General features: G+C 27.5%; 1 protein-coding gene and 1 long non-coding RNA gene across 2 annotated transcripts in view; one reads left to right on the forward strand and one right to left on the reverse strand.

Annotated features, from left to right (window-relative positions):
• LOC139425410 (uncharacterized) overlaps positions 1-21,963 on the reverse strand; it is a 48,463-nt gene that overhangs the window by 12,369 nt on the left and 14,131 nt on the right. The gene's annotated exons all lie outside the window — the stretch shown is intronic.
• LOC107437201 (nose resistant to fluoxetine protein 6) overlaps positions 1-21,963 on the forward strand; it is a 50,374-nt gene that overhangs the window by 10,151 nt on the left and 18,260 nt on the right. Inside the window, exons 2-9 of the mRNA XM_016049122.3 lie at positions 1,284-1,516; positions 6,797-6,911; positions 8,333-8,432; positions 12,736-12,845; positions 16,805-17,020; positions 18,787-18,880; positions 18,998-19,090; positions 20,538-20,703. Of these exons, the coding sequence (XP_015904608.1) occupies positions 1,284-1,516; positions 6,797-6,911; positions 8,333-8,432; positions 12,736-12,845; positions 16,805-17,020; positions 18,787-18,880; positions 18,998-19,090; positions 20,538-20,703 (1,127 nt within the window). The remainder of the gene's footprint in view (positions 1-1,283; positions 1,517-6,796; positions 6,912-8,332; positions 8,433-12,735; positions 12,846-16,804; positions 17,021-18,786; positions 18,881-18,997; positions 19,091-20,537; positions 20,704-21,963) is intronic.

Raw genomic sequence — 21,963 nt, forward strand, 5'->3', positions numbered from 1 at the left:
TACGCCATTTATTAAAATGTGGTTAAAAAATACAATAACAACAAAAATAAATTTTCTTAATAATAAAATATATTGCGACAATATTTTCTTTAGTAGCCCAATGCTGTAAATTTTTTTCAGATCAAATTACGGTAAAAAGTACCAGCACTCAGCGTGTCACTACTTTTTACGTAAAATCCATTTTTACTGGAACATGTTATGGAACAAAAAATCTGAGTAAACTATAATTTTTACAGTAATTGCAGTAAAGTAAATCCAATTAAATAAATACTACCGTAAATATTTCGGTATAATATTTTACGGTAAAATGGATTTTAGGAATGAACTCAAAGTGCTCGTACTTTACACCGTATTTGATAAGGAATTTTTACAGTGTGAAAGAGCATTCCAAACCTTCGAAAATGATTTATTCTTCTAAAATCAAGTAATATTTATATAGTAATTATAATATTGTTAAATGTATAGCTAACACTGAAATGCAATTATACTTAATGTATTGAAGTACTTCGTTATAATTTTATAAATTGCTGAACTCATTCGTTTTTTTTTTAATTTAGTGTAAATTAAATTAAGTATATCATTAGTATTTTATTGAGTGTTAATTCGTATATATTGATCTTCAAATAAAGGAAAGATAATTAAGAGAATACTATATAGTTGAATTAAATACTCCAACACTAAAATCTTCATAAATGCCCTAAAACGTACCTGTCATAGAAAAGAAAAAAAATAGAGGTTCCAGACATATACTGCAATTTTTCCTGTAAAATTATCCAGTAAAATAAAAAATAATTCAGGGTACTCATTGAGGGTACACTGCAAATACTCTGGATCAAATTATGGTAAAAAGGACTTAAGATGCCTGCACATTTCACGGTAAAATCCATTTTTACCATAACATGATTTGAACATAAAAATACGATGTACCGTAATTTTTACATAGTTTTTGTAAAATCATTGAATCCTCTTGCTTAATGTTACTATAAAAATTACAATGTAATATTTTTCGGTAAAAATGGATTTATGGTAAAAATGGATCTTACGGATGATGCTCCCAAAGTTCCTGTACTTTATATTGTAAATTGATCCATAATTTTTTACAATGTAAATCGTTCCTGATATATAAATAATTAGATAATACAGATATATAGACGATAAATTCATTACCAAAAATATTTTCAATTCATATATAACGCTTTTTAAACATAGAAACGATTATTAAAGAAGTGAATTAATTAATAAAAAAATTCTTCGAAATTATAATGTGAAACTCTTATTTTTAGTGATAGATTCGTTTGGCAAATTATCAGGAGGAATGCTAGAGGGAATAACATCTGCACTTGGTGACTACGATGAGTGCCTGGATGTGATAATCGGTGGTAAAAAGAAAAGGAAATTTCGTACTGGAACATACTGTATGTTGGAAATCAAGCCACCTGACTCCATACTTACAGCCATCAAAGAGGTCCAGATCAATAAGAATAACAGTTTAATGTCTACACATCTAAAGGACCCGGTAAGAGTTAATATTTTTTCAACCCATTCTTTCTGTACAGCATAACTTCTATTATTTTAAAATACATTGTACAGTGCACAAATAAACGGACCACTCTGCATAACTTTTGATTTCTAGGACTCAATCTTAAAGGCTCGAGAGTGTGACCTAAAATGTGTTAATTAATAAAAGCAGACGATGCTTTAAAATACGAAACCAGACGCAAAAATGTACTTTCTCTGTATAAACATATATTTTTTTAGGCAGAATCGGATTACTGATCCCCAAAATATAAAAGGTAAAATATAGGAGGCAATCTGGGAAATATGGTCAAAATAGTTTAGTCAGGAGAGTGCTCAAAAAGTTTAGACTACTTAATGTGAATTTTACTTTTTGCTTATTTCGCTATATCTCGAAAACTTTTATAGCGAAATAAAATAAAAATTTCAGCACCCAAATATAAAATGTGTTTATTCAAAGATAATTTGATGCAAAAAAATAACTTTTAGTAAAGATTTATTATTTTTTTATTTTATTTAATGAGGGTCGTAAAATTTTTAATTACAATTTTTTGCGTTATTTTAAAGAATATAATTTTACACGGCAAAATACAAAATTTGTGCAAAATCTGTTAAACAGCTTTTGAGAAATTGAGTTTTCAAAAAGTCAGATCTTTAAAATTCGCTTTCGCATTTGCTATTTTCCCTCAATAGTTTCAAAATAGTCATTTATCTGCAATAGCATTCTAATCAGTTTACCAATGTGTTAGCTTCTTTTCAAGTACTTTGCTTAATGTTCCTAATTGATTTGCGCTTCATGCAACTTTTACCATACTCCGATTTTCAATCCAATTGCTCAATTTATATTCTCCTTAGAATTCCATTTGTCTGTCTGAAGCATCACAAAGCTAGCTTTTTCTTTTATCTAGGTACCATTTTTTTCGACAACGGTTCAACGCACTGCTTCTTAACTGGTACTCTCGCTACAGATTTTGTTTTTTTCAATTTATGTGACTTGTCCTTAACGTTTGTTGCCTTTTTTTTGTAGTAACCCCTATATTTGGTTTTAACTTTTTATTTCTGAGAGACTTGCTGAGAACTTTTGATGATCTTTTGTCTTAGTGCCAGCATGATGTCTCAGATTTGAAATTTTGTTTCCAATATATACTTTATTTTCATCTGTATTACAGTACTATCTCGTACTAAATTCCCTACTTCTTTTTTTCTGTACTGATGATTCCCTACTTCTTCTTTACGATAACGCTGATTTGCCTACACTTTTCTATAGTGCCACATCACTAATCTTTCCATCACCGCTTTCCGCTTTTGTTGTTTTCTACCTATGCATCTTTCAAAAATTTTTCTGTCACCTTTTTCAACCATATAGTCATTTATCGTATTATTATTTCCTGTTGTAAACAACATGTTGTTAGCGGGCGGAGGATCCTAGAACAGCTCACCTTGAAATCTAAGAAAAGATAATTCGGGGAGATTATTTTGAGCATCTGATCACACCACCAAAATTCTTAAACCTTATTGGTTATTTGATGTCTATACCTACGCGAAAGTTGGATTCCGTAAGAAAAATGGTGAAAGGGTTTATTTTTTCGACATTTATGCTTCTGATCTCTTGCGGTTAGAATCATCGTTATTATTTCAGTTTTTAACCTTTACTTCATTTATTACCGTTATTGTTTCATTTTTAATTTTTTTTGTGCTGTACCATTTGAAAATAATTTAAATTGTTTTTAAATAATCAAAAAGCGACGTTGATCCCAGTAATAATCGTCAACTTGGCGAAAACGGCGAAATGTTGGTTGAAAATGGCGTGCGAGTGGACGAGTGGATTTTTAACTTTATTGAATGCAAAAGTAAAGAAAGCAATAATTGAATGGTGTGTGAATCCAAATTTAACTTCGAAAACGTATGAATGTCAAAGATGAGTCATCTGAGTGAAGGTAGGTTATTTTTTATTCCATTAAAAATATTTTGATAAATACGTAATAATTAAAAGTGTTTTTTGTTAATAATTAAAAAGCAACATTGATCCCAGTAACAATCGCCAACTTGGCGAGATTTCAAGAAGTCGCCTAGAGGTGAGCTATTCTAGGATTTTATCGTTGTTAGTCCACAAATATGCGATATCATAGAGTGTTTCTAGATACAAGTCATATTTTTTAATAGCAGCTATTCTGTTTTGTAGTCTCTCTTAGCAGTTCCGTTGTATCCGCCATTGTCTTTATTCTTGAGTCAACCAACGATTTCACTATTTTCTGATTCATTCAAAGTTGTATTTTCTCCTGGTTGCCCAATTCTTTTTTTAATATTTTCAGAAGTTGAGTCCGAAATCTAGTATTTACTTTAAGAACCTCTGGTACTAATGCATCAAATACCTGCTTTATCTCATTTACCACTGAAACTCTAGGCATATTTGTCTTCTTTTTGGTACCTTGATCTCCCTCAGAATTACTTTTTATAACACTATATGTACAAATGTATATCCTTTCCCCAAGCATAACATTTTGGTGATGATTGCAAGTTCTTTTACATTTCGTATGAGCACTTGTATTAACTTCTTCGGTGGTTTTCTTCGAGCTCGTACCTTAGCGACGATTCCATTTGTTCCTAAGAAACTCGCATTTATTTTCGGACTTTAAATTTTCGTGATTTCGGTACATCTCCACTGACTGGTGAATTGAAAATTCATGAATTCTTCTGATCTCTCACCGAATGACTGGCAAGCCACTACACGTCAGTCACTGAATTGTGGCATAATGTTGAAGCTGCATAGAATGCTGACCCATCCATGCTACCCAATGTTGCCAGGGGAGGCTGCTTTGAGTACTGATTCCTCAGGATATATATATGAAAGGGTAGCAGTCATGGTGTTGTTTTCAATATTGTCAGGAATATCTCGGGATAGCATGTCAGCTTCAAAGTTCAAGGTGCCTTTTGTGTATTTTATATCATAATCATACATACTTAATAGTAAAGACCAGCGGAACAATCTGCCTTTCAGATTTTTAACATTTTTTAACCAAACTAAAGCCGCATCATCTGTATGTATGGTAAATTTATTTCCAAATAAATAGTGATAAAATTTGTTTAATGCATCAACAATAGCAAGACATTCCAGTTCTGTGATAGCATAATTTTTCTCATTGAAAGGATAGCAGTCATGGTGAGTGTTTTTAGGCCACGCAGATAGCAGTTGGAAGGAAAAAAATATTTTATTAGCTTCACATAGTATATTTAAGACATTTTCTAGCAAAGGCGGAGCTCAAATTCGCACTCAAAAACTGTGTGCTTAAGTTTTAATCTTAGGGAAAGTAGCAAAGGAATTTCCCTCTATTTTATTATATTTGAGGGGAAAAGGGAAATCCCAAGGATTACTATTGGTTTATGAAAGAGATCGAGCGTTTCCCACACAGAGCAAAGGGAAATATGTCCTGCTCTTAATTAAATGCATAGTTGAGCCAAAAATAGATTTAAGAACAGGATGTGGCTTTTAAAAGTGTGAGAAAGTATTTCNTATATATATATATTAAATATCATGATTTTAATAAAAAGTTTTTAAAAAAAACGAAAAAAACGACTGTCTGGAAAAATATTGTGGAAAATAAATTTCGAGATTTAAACGATTTCATGTTATAGCGAAAGCCTTATATTTAAAATGATTTTCTTTGATGAGGAAATGCGTTATTCATAAACTTTCCTATACACTTTTAGCATGCACTGTTTATAACTCTTCCGGTGTTTTCTGAATTTCCGCATTAAATATTTATCGAAACACTATTCAATAAAATTCATATGTTAAAATAGGATGTTATATGCTATTTGCATAATATAGGCAAAGATTATAATTGTTGCTTTCGTTAGTTATTAATCAATTTCTTTTATTAAGGATAAACTTATTTGAGCCGCACGAAATGCAATACAAAGAAAATATAGACAGTAATTAAATTTTTTGTACAATAAATGCTGACTAAGTATACATAATAAAATATTTTAATTACCATATTAAATAATTTAAATTTTCCATTAATGTCTTATAAGAATTCTTTGTATTTGTATGATAGCATTACACAAATGCTTTAAACTCTTTGATTCATTGTTGATAATTACAGAAATTATAATAGCATAGCTTTTACTATTTTTTCGCACCTTTATAACATTTCAAGATGTAATAATAACAGACCCTATTACTTAAAAACAAATTTAGGAATGCAAATATTTATTTTTTTTAAATCACTTACAAAACAATTAAGTATATAATCTTAGTATTAAAAAATTGAGTGTTAAAAGTTACATACAATTTTCAGTTTAGTTTTTATAAATTTCTGTTTCGAATCTAAAGCAGTAACTTTAAAAGTCGGTGTTAAAATAAACACGAAAGCGTCAATACGTTTCGAACTGCTCTAACAAACAGTAAAAGACGACCACCAGAGAAATGAATGCGAAATGTGCAAACAATTTGCTTAATTAACGCTCTGATATATTCAAACAAATTGGTGCGAATTATAAAGCATTAAATAATTTGAAACATATCAGTTTATTCTTAATCACTGCAAACATTACGAACTAATATAATATGCTATAGAAAAAATAAGTTATATAAAACAAATAATAGAATTATTTCTTCATTTAAAAAATTTATAAGATTAAGTATTGAGTGTAATTTATTTAAAAACAATTGTGAGATGTATATCATAATAACAGTGAGATCAAGTTGTATAACTAGTATTATGTGTTATACTAATGATAAATTTTGCGTTAAAAATTCATAAATCAATTTATTTACATGCAAACTTCAATATTACATTTGAGATATTACATCCTCAGTGAAAAATACAGAAAACTGGTGATGAAAAACATTACATATGAGCAGTATATTGAAAAATAGTAAATTTTTTACTCCACAAAGTGCTTTTGTAATGTTTTTCATTGTCATATTTCCGTATTTAAAATTATACATTAAAAGGTATTTAAAAGCATACATTTAAAGATATACATTTATATGTATTGAAAGGTATAAAGTTATATTTCTTAAGAGATACTTTAAAGGTGATGTTGCAATGAAGCATTAAAAATACTACACAAATTTAACTGTTGAAAAATATAAGAGTTATAATTTTTAATGTTGAGACATTTCTTTCTATATTACAAAGTTTTTACGCTTCTTTATATTAGTGAAATACTATGTAAGTAAAAAATATTTGTCTACAAAGACAAACCTTTTATTAAAAATATAAACTATCCAATTGAAAAGCAGATACTTCAAAGCAGATATTCTCTGTTGCAGATATTTCAAAGTCTACGAAGGGTTCGAACAAATCCTGATCATATAATGTTCCGATTGGGCATTTGTATGCCATCTTCTTGCAGTGTTAACGATGTTCAAAACCTTATTGACACAGGTAAGTATAAATATTGATTTTCCGCAAAATCAGTTCCGTAAAATCAGATTTCTCATGATCAGCAAGCTTGATTTATAACTCAATATTAAATTTGAAATTTGTATATTTTTAAATTGCCTAGAAGTTTTAAAATGAAGTATGCAACATTTTTAGCAATAGGAATAATTTTTATTAAAAACTAAGCAACAAGGCATAGTATTTTTATAAGTATAACATATGTTATATAATACGTTTTTTTATGTCTAAACAAGATGCATAGCATATTTCAAACTTTCTATGTAATTTCTTTATTTTACTATACATACTAGAGGTATGAGTTTATCAAAGACATTTTATAAATTTAAAATGATCTTATATATTTTAATTCTAATAATTGATTACAATTTTTATTTAAGTTTGATGCTGTGTACAAAAAAACTCCTTAAAAGTTCCTATGGTTACGACCATAATACTATATATACCTACTATTTATACGTTGCAAAAGTACTGCTCGCTTAATGAGTTATTGAGATGATTCATCTCCCCGTTCAAATTGAATCAGAGAAGCATTCAAGGAATTATAAGAAGTGAAATAACATAATTCTACTCAGAATCAATATTGAAGCAAACCTGAATGATATTATGGATTGATGCTTCAAAATTTCTTATTAGTTCAGACGTGCATTTAACTGTTTTATGGGATATTTTAAAGTTTCGTAGAATTTAAGAAAGTCAGTACAAAAACTATGTAAAAAATATGCTCAAAACTACCAGAGTATGGCAAGATTTACCGTGTTTCTGGCTGTATTATAACTACGAAAAGCTCGATAATTTTTACGAAAGCACTTTGGTAATGATTTTGGTAAAATTAAAAATCAAATATGGTTTTATATACAATTATAATGTTTTATAAAATTTGGTAATAATAGAATAAATACTATTTATAAAGTTACATTTACTTCTCAGTTTCGTATTTTTTACTAAATGTGAAGTAATAAGAGCAAAAATTTTGAAAACCAGAATTTTTTGTAAATCACTACCCTATGAACGTTTAAATTACCAAATGATTGATTTAATTACAGTATATTTTGGTTTTATGAACCAAAATTAAGGTTTTTTTACTAGAAATCTCATTACCATACAGTATGGTAACTTGAACCGAATTTGTTCTCCTGGTGGATATAATTCACTTTTGGTTGTGGAGGCAAATTTTACGCTTACTCTATTACTTCAAGTTGTTTTCTTTTCCAATCGCTTTTCAATTTTACGTTCGTTAATTAATTTTTATCTAAGTTAATTATTTCATTACCATGAAGTACGTTAATTTTTCAGATTTTTTTTCTCCTTGTAACATTTTGAGTGAAATTATAAGTATAAATTCTCTTGTATATTATACTGACAACATATATTTCAATTTACAAGATGATTATAATTTTTTCAAGGTATTGACATAGCTGAAATGAAAGGTCGTTTACCAGTGCATGTCAGCCATTGTGATGCAAAAGTGGGATATTATTATCAACCTCATGAGATTTTAATTTTGTAAGTATACTCTATTACATTAATCGTTTATAGTGTGATTCGACAAGTTTTGTAATACTTCCATTGAACTTATGATGGTTTTTCATTAAAAGGATATTTTTTCTATAACATCAAAGCTAAAAGATTTTTAAAAAAATGTTTTTATATGATGATTGTATTAATTAAAATTGTTATGTATTTTTTTTTAACTTTTAAAGAGTTACACGTTAAAGCATCTAATATTAGTACAAAATAGATACTGAATATATAAAAATTTTCTCTAATATCTGACCTATAAATTTTATTAACACTGACATAACAGCAATTTTGCTTTTATAATAATGATATATTTTACTATATAATGATCTAAATGATTGAGTTTCTACAGATTTACACTAAAAGGCTATTGTGCTTGTTCAAGTTTGCCGAATTTAAAAAATAGCTTTATTTAAATGTAGATGCATTGATTTTTACATCAATTAGAATTTAAAGTAATTAAAATAATATATTACTATATTTTATGCCTTATTTTAATTAAGTTAGGTCAAATCAAATTTATCCACCTTTAATTACCTTTAATCTTTTTTCGGGGGGGGGGGGGATTGTAATCTTAAGACAATTTTTTTCTGAGGATTAATCACAGTATATGATATATTTGGATTGAGCCATGATGGCTCAGTAGTAAAGGCACTGAGCTGTAATTATGAAAAAAAAACCCTGCTGCGGCTTAAAGCCACCCAGCTTCAGGTTGAAGGATTCCTGCGTATCTGGGAAGCAAAGAGTGTGCAGTGCTGGCCATATTACCACAATCACTCCATTGAACTGCTGAGCCTTAACCTCCATGGCCCAATAATACCAACGGGCTGTAGTGGAAATTCTTTTTTTAAGCATATTTCGGTTAGGTGCTCTTAATTAAGTGCAAACTTATTGACGAAAATGCAATGAAAATACCACATTGTGTGAGATTTATAATTTTATTTTTAGTTTTAAAATGTGATATTGAACATTAAATAATCGAATATTAAAATCTATACTTCATTTATTAGCCTTTTTCATAGACGAATATTCTATCCTAAGAAATTTACATTAAAAAAATCCCTTCGATAATAATTAATTGTTTATCACAACATTTTTGCTATAATAAAACAAGTTGTTTTACTATTATTGTGTAATTTAATTTATTTTAGAAAACAGCTGTTATAAGAAAAAGTATATTGGTTTTCATCTATGAGAGAAATCTGAAAATTAAATTAAAATTTCCTAAATGTTTTTCATTATTATGGGCTATGTATTAATTTATCTTGTCTTTTGAAACTTTTATTTTTTTCAGTTAAACTACTTCCTAATATTTTCACGAATTTCTTTTCACATATTGTTTGAGATATATAATCTATTCCAAATAGAACCTTGAAATAAAAATATGGAAAGTTTTGCTCAAATTTCATATGTTAGTCTATATTTACTTCATTTTCACCGTTATTTGCACAGTAATATTTATTTAATTAGATCCATTCAGTGATTTTACACACCCTGAGTACTGGTAATTTTTACCGGAATTTTTTACACGGTTGTCTATGATGGGTATCTCGATAGTTTTTACACCGATTATTCCAATTCAAGTTAACTCAACTTTTAATAAACAACAACAACTTTGAGTTCAAGCTATTCTTTAAACTTGCCTGTCGATCTATCTTTAGTCGTTATATTTCTTATGCAGGTCATCGATTCATTTGAATTCTATAACATCCTCCAGGGTAATTTAAGCCACCGGGATGGCTTTGATTGCTTATGCTGAATATATTTTGAATGCTGGTTTTAGCAACACTGTAAGCTATAAAAATCAATAACGGACACTATTCCTTTAAATTTGAATTTGCTTGCTAAATTTAATCATGAAATTTAGCATCTTGAACTTTGTAATATAAATAGGATAACTAAAAACTAAAACTGTAAAAAAACTACTTACAGTTGTATTTGTGTTAATAAACGTTTTGAGTAGTATATGCCCCCATATTTCAAACTTTTGAAAGTCAATCAACAACATACATAAACCAATTACTGATTTTTTACTGGTGGTTTAAGTTACCCCATACTGCGATATAACTTAGACTAACATTTATTTTTTTTAGCATGTATATTTCAGAAAACTTTTAGATAGGTAAAAATTGAGCTTAACTGTAAATCCAAACTTTCGGATTTACAGTAGTCTCTAAAGTAAATGTTCTTTAATTAGCAAATATTTTAGAATGAAAAGAGGAACAAGTAATCTCAAATGAGTGTAGGCAATTTTTGTTCTTTTATCTTAATGGAAGTTTTATAAATAATAAACGTAAAAACTTTTAATAAAAAATGGATATTATAAAATTTACAAATGAAAATTAAAGAATTTATAGCAGAAAAAATGAAGTCTGTTCTACAGCAAAAAATAGTTATCAAAAAGGATTATAATAATGAATGATTAATAATAATGAAAGTAATGATCGTTTGGCTATTTGTGTTTGTGACGTTTTACTCTATGAATGCATTGCTATATCGATCAGTCGACATAACAGAACTGAAAATATAGTTTTCTATCATAAATGGTAATTTATTGACTCACAACTAGAATCAATCTTTTAATATGCTCTTTCTTGAAAATAGGTCCCGCAATGGACTGATCGATAAGACACGGTTCCCAGCAGATCACCGAAGTCAAGCATCACTGGCTACGGTCAGTATGCGGGTGGGTGACCACTTGAATCAGTCTGCGTAGGGACTGAGGGTGTGCGGAATTGGTCCTCGTTAAACTGTGCTACCGTAAAGTGCTCGACTTCGCGCGCAGGTCGTCGGGCTACCGAAGCGGGGGTGCCATCCCCTCCGCAGAGGATCAAAATTGTGATGGCATGTCTTCGGATCATCCTCCGGGATGTTTCCCAGACCGTCGCCAATAGCCCATTGTGCAGCTCTAGTGCGACGTAAATTAACAACAACAACAAAATCTTGAAAATAGGAAATATTTTCATAACCTCATGAACTAATAATCAAATGTCTTTAACACTGAAAATGAGAAAAAATAGAAAACTTGAACATCCTTAGTAACATTTGATATTTTATCAGATTTTCCTGTACCACCACACGTTGTTCTAAAGATTAAAAGAGTTGACCGAAAATAGGATAATTAATTAATAAAAAAATATTTAAGTTTGATTATTCAAAGAAAGTACATTTTTGTAATTGATATACATATTTTTTTTCTTAATTTAAAATCCCTTTTGTACTAATTAAATCCCATATTTCTGATTTTCCCACTGTGCTTTAAATATTGAGCATTAGTACGTGAAAGTCTGATTATTATAATAAAAATTCTGTTAGGGTGTTTTGCGAACTTTTCCTCATCTAACAATCTAATCTTTGCATTGACTCTTCAGTTCTTTCTTATAAGACTTTCTCATTCTTTAATAATTTTAATAATGCAATTTCCAATTGTTTGTCATATTTTTCATACTAGTGAATTGAAAAGTTCCATTAAGTTTCTTATTTTCAAGCAACACTATTTCATTAATAAAATTGTGGACCAAATTTTTAGATGCATTTATAGAAATACTTGATTTTGTCTAATTTCAATACTGAAAATAGTTTAGCTCCTAAAGCTTTTTTAAATGACATTTAAGTTTATTTTTTGTCGAAATGCCCAAGTTTAAAAGCTTAACAGCACCCCTGGCAGTGTGAGTTAACATTTCCGAGCATAGGTTCCATTGCAATTTTTGCTCCTGAGGATTTGCCCTAACTTTCTTAGATATTTATCGCAACATTTACGTTGTTACCTGTTAAATATAAAGTTTCTAAACTTATGCATTTCGACAAAAAAATAGACTAAAAAGGACATTTATAAAAATATGTTAACTGGGAGTGAGAAACCGATTGAAGATTTGAAATCAATGATACGAAATTATATTAAATATCTCAAAATCTGATGCAATAGAAAAAAAAGGCTGTTCACAGTTAAATCAAACATTCAATAACTCTATACCTCATTAAAATAGAGTTTAATAACAAGTTCGATAGTGTAATTTTTTATGAATACCTTTTCCTTAAATTGATATATTTTTCAATGCAATCAAATAGTTTTTTAGAAGGCAAAGTTAAACAATCCTTATATCATAACCTATAATATTAAATTAGAATCAATAAGTTTTTCTTCACACACCCACATTTTTTAACTTCAACAGTATGGAATTGCTTAGGCTTAGGGGAAACAATGGCATCCATATAATTTTAAATGACAAGTGTCAATTAATTTCGCTCCTAGATAGTGGACTAATATTTGGAACTCTTTTAATTCCAGTTGTCTAATAGGTGTGTTCCTCATCATAGCAGTGATTGGAACTATTGTTGCATTCTTAAAAAATATCTGGTACTCAGACAAGGACTCAAATTCAAACGTCGAAACGAAAGGTAATGATTTCCATCTTACCAAAACCATAGATAAGATACAAGGGTCAGAACATTTAAGGTAGTAAGATTTCCTTTCGAAACTTACAATTCATTATATTATAAAGCGGGATAATATTCAAGGATAATTTCCAATATTTTCATACTTAAATCAATTAAATAACATTATTATTCTTTGAGAGAGTTAAAGATTGATATTAATTAAAGTTCCAAAAAGTTTGATTTTAGCTTTTGAAAAGTTAGAATTTCAGAAAAACACTAGAAATATTGGGATAACTTTAATTAAAATTGTTATTTTATTCCGTCATTTTTAATAACAGCAATTATATTATCAATAAAAATAATATTATAATTATTATTAATAATTGAAGTTGTCAACGGAATAGAGAAATTTTAAAACATTGTAAGTAATAAAAAATCATCATCTTTAAAGGTTAAAACTTTTAATGTCGATCAGCTAACTGTAAATTAGGAAAATATAACCTAATTTTTATCATTTTCTTATGAAAATAACTTCTTAGCAAAGTTTTATCGGAAATAATTTTTTCACATAATAACATAAATAACTTGACAAAAATGCTAAGTTAGCTATCATATTATTTCACAATACATATGGTTTTTTAATGATAATTTTTGCAAACATTGAATATTTAAAAATAATAATTATTAGATTTATTATTTTAAGCAGTTAAAATAACTTTAAAAGTATGAAAAAAAGAATATATTAAGTAATTTATGAATTTAACGCAGTGCTACTAAATTCAATTGCTTATAAGCAAGTTAAAAATAAAGAATTCTTTTTTTCCCGCCCATTTACTATTCTGTCTCAAACCTGCGCTTATCTCCTTCTTAACTTATCTTTCAAGGTATTTTAATTTTATAGTTTATATACGTACCACCCCTGCTCACAGAGTTCGCTAAACTTGATAACAGCTTTTGCAGTCTCTTTTATACTGCTTCGCAATTTGAGCTCGTTTTGATCACTCATTGAATACTTTTTTATTATTTTAGTTTAGCTTTGTATCTCTACTGGTCTTCTTTTTTAAATGAAGTCCTGAACATACACAACTTATACAATCTATGAAAATTTTGAGTTATGTACATTTCATTGAAGTTCAACTGCTTTATTGATTTAATGTATTTTACTGCTACATAAAAATTACTTAATTACTAAACCAAATAATTCCTCCAACTTGCTTATATGGGAAACTATAAATTTTAAGTATTTCAAATTACAACCGTTTCAAATATGTTATTCCAGCATTAACTCTTAAAATGTATGAGAAACAAAGAAAAGGAAGAAGAAAAAACGTAGCTGGTACATCTTTGCTAATAAAATTCATATCTCTTCTTTGTTAATAATGAAACATCATTAAAATTAAAGCTCAATTCTAAATTAATATTTTATCTTTGTAAATTAATAGCTCAATTAAAACAAAAATAGAATTATTTGTTTTCATGAAATTCTTTCCCTTTAACAATTTATTTCTACTAAACTTATAGCTTTCTGTTGTCCAAGCAAGAAAAGAATTTTCATTCAGAAATTTATAATCATGCACGTTTAAGTTCTCATACTTAGGATAGCTTTCACGATTGATATATCAGTTCTCTGTTGACGATACAAAAATGAAATTTCGTTATTTTTTTAGCATTACACGCATTATTGTTTTTGGTAATGTAGATAGGTGGAATTGTTTAGTGACTGAAATTTTAGAAATTGTGACAAAAAAACCTTTTAACCATCTTTATTGATTTTATTGGAACAAAAAGGCATAATTTAGTTACGAGAATTGTTTACCTTACGTGTTTTGTACCCATTTATCTCATCTCTTTTTAAAAGGTATTAAATATTTATGTTGACATTTTTAAACCATTAAAATTATATTTTATCGAACAAATAAGACAGACAGTAAATATTAGCTTATTATGTGCTCTAAATATGAAAATAAAACAAGTTATATTAGTATAAATAAATCACAAGGATTGTTTACCTTGTAAGTTTTGTACTACCTGCTCACTGTTTGAATAACTTTAATTAAACATTGCAAATTATAACCTTAAATAAAAAGAAAATAAAAACATACAGTAAATATTTAAATTCTTTTCTTAATCATGCAAAGTTTGTATTAAATTATTCGCTGAACGATAGAAATGATTAAAATTATAATTTCTGATATTTTTCGGCATTTAAATTATCATAATTAAGCTCATTTAATCAAAATATCGACTACTCTCTCAAATTGTCAACAAATAAATCGAATTGTCTTTTGTGTGTTGTATCAGCTGGATTAAGTTTTACCTACTGTTAATCAAAATATTTAAATGAGTAGAAGATTAACTATCTCTTTTTCATAAAGAAAAACAATTTTTTGCTATGAATTCACACAAATGAACTTTTACAAAACAAACACACAAACACAAAAACAAACGGAGTAAGGTACTTTTTGCAGCAATGATAGCTGATTAAAATAAAACCGAGTTGGTGAAGTTAGTTTCTAGTGTCTTTAAGCGTTTCTAATTTTTATTTATTTATTTATTCATTTATTTTTGTCTGAACACTTTCTCAAATTTGTATTTTTAAAGATAATACGTTTGAGACTAATATTTCCAGATTAAATTTTAAATAATTTTGGCCCCAGTTTTTTTTCTGAAAATTACAATAAACTATAAAATAGTCATCTTGCATTTATCCATATTTCTTATATTGCTCATAATATCTTCTCATAATATATTTTATGACACTGGGGAACACTTTTGTTTTTGTTTTCTATTGTATGAGATTTTTTTAACAGATCTTAGATATTTTCTTATCACAGATTTCAATTCTGCAATCGGTTTCTCCCAGTAATGCACACGTTTATAAACATTACATGCAACAGAGGATCACATAAATGTTGTGATGAACGTCTAGGAAAGTTAGGACACATAATATCAGGATTGAAATTGCATCGGGACACATGTCCTGAAATGCCGTCATATACTGTTAAAATTTTCATTCTGAAATTATAGTAAAATAACTGGCAGCTATCCGTCTATCCAATTAACTGTAAAGTTTACGGTAAAGAACATTTTTTTTCTTCATGGTTTTGAAACCATTTACGAAAAGTATGGCTATAAAACCATGAATACAAAACTATACGTTTTTTTTAACCATTTACAGATAGCACTTTTCAAAAACGTTAAAAAAAAGTAGTTATTTAACTAAACATAGAAGCTCGTCGTTTCGTAAGGTGATGGACATAGGAGAGTGTAGAACTAAGTAGCTTCATTAGGTCATTCTAGTTGGAGCGATAAAATTCTGGTTGTTTAACCGTATTAGGTGAGAGCAGTTAATAAAAAGCTTTTCTCAATAGCAACAGTTAAAAAACAGTTTTTTTTTCAGTACATTTTGGTAGTTGAACCGTGTTAAGCCGCCGATGAAAACAATCAATAAACTGTTTTTCTCACATTTAACAGTTGGATTACCATTTTATTTATAGTTATTTGACTGTTTTGATTAAATATGGTAAAATAACCATTCAATAAATTGTTATTTAACCATTTTTCCGAGAAATTTCTAACAGTGTATGCTCAGAAATTCCATCATGCACCACTTCCTATAAACTGTTTCTTAAACAGTTCATAGTAGGGAAGCGAACTTATGGAAACGCCGCGTATGTCGATATTTCCAGGCATGGGTCCCTATGAAACTTTAATCCCAGATGTTTTTCCCGAAGTCGTCTGGAAGTTTGTTGCACCATTTAAGAGACTTCCTGCATATAACGTTGTTAAACTTGTACATTTCGACCAAAAGTAAACTGAAAATATCATTTAAAAGAAAATCTGTAACATTGGGAAGAAAACTAATTTCAAATATGAAATCGAATTAGGCAAGATCAAGTTTTTCTATAAATGCAATGAAAAATTGTTCCATAGTGTAATCCATCTTTTATTTATGTCTGAATTTTATTTCTATTTCATAGGGAAATTTTATGGAAAAGAAAACCTATCTATTAAGGAAAGAGCTGTGAATTTATGTTCAAAATTTTCAGTGGGCCACAGTATATCAAAACTATTATGCTGCGACAATAATAATGACGCCTCTGATGTTTGCAAGGGAATGACGTTTTTCAATATTTTATTTTCAATATTTTTGCATACATATGCTTTACCACACCCATTACATTTGTACAGATTTCGTAAGTATAGAAATTTTTCTTTAATTATTAATATGTATTTCTCATAATTTTTCAACTGCATCGAAATTGTATTGTTAGTTCCGTATTATGTTCTAAGCTGAAAACATCGATCTCGCTTTCACTTTCGATTATGTCAAATTTGTTTAGGTCGAAATATTTTTAACAATGTAACTACTTTATAGGTTGAAAAAATATTTCTGTAAAAAAAATATTTTTTTAATATTTCATAATTTTATTTTATTTTTTAAACTCTTTGAAGAATTTCACAATTGTTTTGCCATAATAACCTTAGAAACATTATTTTGTTTCATGCATTTGAAACCTAACAGTTGTTTCGCAAAATTATTTTATTGCATGTATTTAAAGTATATCTTGTTTCAAACTTCATCAAACATGTTTAATATTAAGTCATATTAATTGTCAAACACCTAGTTTTATAATATTGTTTTGTTTATATTATACTGCTTCAAGAAACTAAAAGAAGTTCGCGTAAGAAACTGATAAGTTTTACAATTATTTATTTATATCAAATTTTAAAACAATAACTTTTGTAAAACAGAACAATAAATTTCTAGAAAGATTAGATTATATTAAATTAAAAGAATTATTCTCACAAAAGAGAACGAGAACATTATTGAATTTATTGAAGTTAAAAAATATATAATTTTTTTCAAAAGATATTACAAAAGAATATATTAAGGAATATATTAAAAAAAGAAAGTTTAAAATAGGGCATATTTGATTTAAATTGTAATGAACTAATTTTCCCGATGGAAAAATATTAAAAATTATAAATCTTTAAGCAAATTTACGATTAGTGTCTTAAAATTCTTCTAATTTCTTAGTTTTAATGTACTCCTAAATACTTTACAATATACAATTTTAAAAAATTGCATTAGTTCAGCTTCATGCAGCATTTTCTCAATGCTCTTTTTTTCTTTACTTTTACTGATCCCTTATTATTTCTTTAATCGCATGCATTTCTCATATTTATTCTATTTCTATTAACTGGTTAGAAGAAAATTGCTAAGTTAAAAATAAGACAAATTTCATTTGCATTGCAAGAAACTATTTTTTCCCGATAGAAAAATATTAAAAATTATAAATATTTAAACAAATTTACGATTAGTGTTTTTAAATTCTAATTTTTAACCATAATTCCTAATGTATTTCTAAATACTTTAGAATATACAATTTAAAAAACATTAAAATAGTTCAATTTCATGCATTCATTATTTTCTCAGTATTCTTTTTCACTAATTCCTTATTATTTATTGAATCGCATGCATTTCTCATCTTTATTCCATTTACATTACCTGTTTAAAAGATATCGACTGACCTGTATAATTGCTAAATTTTCAATATTAAATGAATTTTGCAGACACTAATGAGGCTAAGTATCTATTGACCTAATCTAAATTGCTTCAAAGCAGCATTTAAAAAAAACAGAATCTCGTGCATAATTTTTTTCGAAGCAAAAAGTGAAAATAAATCGATTTAATCGTATTGGTTTCTGAGCTGTTCAAATGATTTTCAATAAAAACGTTTAATTATTATCTATATTTACGTTCAGTAGAACAGAATGAATCGTTTTAATTATCTGAGTATACAGAAATGAGCACGCTAAAATGAATGATTTGCAGAGTTAAACATGTTATTAGTGTTATTTTCCCTTCTAAATACTGATTGCGCAAACCAGCGATCATTCTTTATATTGGAATCAAAAGAAAATTAACACACTACCGTATTGCATATTCTTATTTCAGGAGATACATTAAATTTTACTAAGTTTATCGATGAGATTTTATTTGGGGCTGTTGCCAACTCTTCCGTTGGCATCGACACTTTCTTCTTTTTGGGGTAAGCTAATGAAAATTTATTTCCTGTTTATCTCTCTTTAAAAAATAAAATGGTTCTTTGTTTAAAATGCACTGTAGTTTTGAATAACTAAACTAATAAATTGTTTTATTATTCTAGAGGATTTTATTTTGTGAATTCGAGATGGAAAAATATAAAGAGGCCAAACATATTGCCTTATATTTTGAAGTTTATATTCATGGTCGTTATAAGGTATTGCATAAAGCGCTTTCAATACATTAAATAAATAACTCAAATTTAATTAATTAATTTTTTTTGCTACTTGATATTTTCTAATAATTATTCTCGATGCAAAAAAAGATAAAATTACAAGTTAATTAGACAAAAACTGTATGGGGATTTTATCAATTTAATTGCAGATCATTATTTTAATACAAAATTCATAATCTTCTGGACTACTAGTTTGTGCAATATAAATTTTATGTTATCAAAATAATTTGATTCCTTTTTGTTCAAATTAATATTTTAGCAATAAATGATGAAATTTTTCTATACGTTAAACACTCACCGTCAATAAACTTTCCAAAGATCCACAGTACCTTTTTTTTTAAATTTGTTTTTGTATTTACTCAGCTTATGTTTCTATTAATTGTTGTGATTATGCTTACATTAGCAGCTTCAATTTTTTTTCTTTTTATGAAAGATAAACTAGTCATTTATATGAATTGAAATTTATGCACAGTTCTCCAAAAAAAAACAGTCAACCCTGAATAACTTTTGATTTAATGATCGGATCTTCACGTTCTAGGACTCATGCTGAATGCTTCGAGGGGGTGACTTCAAATATGATAATTTTTTTCTCAAGTTGAAAATACCCAATTATACTGTTTATTTTTTTCAGTAGAGCCAAAAGTGCCTTTCGATGCTTCTTAAAACTAACTAAACTATGGAGACTAAATTGCACATCATAAATAAGAACAAATTTTACTTTATTTTCACCTTCAACTAATTAATTAAAATGAATTAAAACTTAAAAAATAATTAAATTATTTAAATTTGATTAAAACTTTTCTATTAGTTAAAATTTTAGAAATTAATTAAACTTTTATTGAAATTTTCCAAATTAATAAAAATTTTTTAAAATTTTACTAATGAATTAAGATTTAAAAAACTTAAATTTTTCAATTAATTGAAACTGAAATTTTTAAGAAAACAATTAAACTAGAAAAGTGTTCAAATTTATTTTATTTTTAAAAAAATATTAAATAATTAATGAATACATTACTTAAGGATTACTTCCAATAAATACACTTATTTAATGATGATGCAATTTTGTAATATTTTTGTGTTGTGGATCCTTTCCCAATTATATATGCTTGTGGTTATTAAAATGAAAACAAATATATTATTTCGAAAGTGAAACATCTTTCTCACATTATAAGATATGAATATTAATTTTAATACAACTTAATTTACGCTTCATGTAATTTACGTAAGTAATGCAATTACGGTGCAAACTTGCGCACCTTGTTAAACATTTCTAGAAGAAATATTTTAATGTAATACACTGGTTTCTACATGATTATATAATATACTTACATAAATATTTAGTTGTGAAGTTTAAAAAAGCTCATTTAATAAAAATACAAATACAACCTTTATTTATTTTGTTAAAAAGAAATTTTTTTTTTTTTTGTAGAATGATATTTGCGCAAGTTCTAGTTGGATGTTTGTTATTTTTACTCCCTTCTCTTGGATCTGGACCGCTTTGGAAAGACTTTGTAGAATCGCCTGTAAACAATTGCAAAAAAAGTTGGTGGATGAATTTGCTCTTTATTCAAAACTTCTTGGGACCCTATGATATAGTAAGAACAACTTATTTCCCTTCAAAAGTGACATTTATAAGTGTTAAAATTTTGTTAATATAACAAGTAAATTTATAGAAATTTGTCTTATCTTCTATTCTCTTATATACCTTTAAATTGGTCTGATCTGTTGTCAATATCATCTAGTTAAATAAGGATAAAATAAGATCGCAAAAAGTCTCGAATTATTGAAAGTTCGACTTAGCAAAATAGGTCAATGTTGTAAATATAAGAAAGAGGACAAATAAGATAGCAACAAATCTCACCAAAATAGTTACTGAGCTTTTGTCCACTTAGCTTTTCCTTTATTTGTATGTAGGGCCAATAACATTTATTAAAACAACGGAGTTAAGTTCAGTTTCATGTTTTTACAATTCAATCATGTTTTTTTTTTCGACTTACTCTCCAGCTTATTTCTACTTATATACAGAGGAGACTACATATCAGGCAAGATAGGAAAAACAATGTATTCACTCTAAATGATTATGAATCAAATTATGGTATACAGTACCGTCTCTTAGGGTCCATCATCAGTTAAAACAGTATTTACCGTTAAAAATTATACCGTAATTTTTACAGTAATATTCATTTAATTAGTGATTTTGCAATAATTATTCAACAATTTTACAATAAGTGATTTTATAATAAGTGATTCAGTGATTATTTTTGTGATTTTACTATAATTATTTCTGTAAAAATTAAGGCGTATCAGATTTCTCATTCCATAACAATGTCCGAAAAAAAAGGAATTTCATGGTAAAAGGAGATGCTATAGTAAAAAAAAGAGAGAGATTGATATTTTTTACTGTAATTTTCACAGTGTTCTTTAAGGTTCAGTATTTTGAAATTAACTAATATCAAAGATACCCAATATGTCACTCGCCAATAGGATAAATTGTTTTTATAGATAGTTTCTTAGATAGTTAGGAGATACTATATGAAACTAATTTTGTCAATTTCGAAACAATTATTAAGTTATAAATTATCTAAAAACTTAAATCTTTACCGCAAATTTTTACTCATCCTGCTGATAAAGAACAGTGCCATGGCTTACTTTAATTTAAAATTATTTTCTCTGCAATCGGAAATTTTAATATTTGAGTTTTAAAAAGTTAATCCCGAAAATTTAAATTTAAAAATTTGAATCAAAACTTTACCTCTTAAGTAAAACACAATTTTTTACGGTAACAGTTTTAATTTTTTTAAGGTAAGCAATTTCATATCTGAATTAGAACTCTATCCAGAAACTGTTTGAAATTT

This window comes from Parasteatoda tepidariorum, chromosome 4 (assembly GCF_043381705.1).
Source record: "Parasteatoda tepidariorum isolate YZ-2023 chromosome 4, CAS_Ptep_4.0, whole genome shotgun sequence".
Lineage (NCBI taxonomy): Eukaryota > Metazoa > Arthropoda > Arachnida > Araneae > Theridiidae > Parasteatoda > Parasteatoda tepidariorum.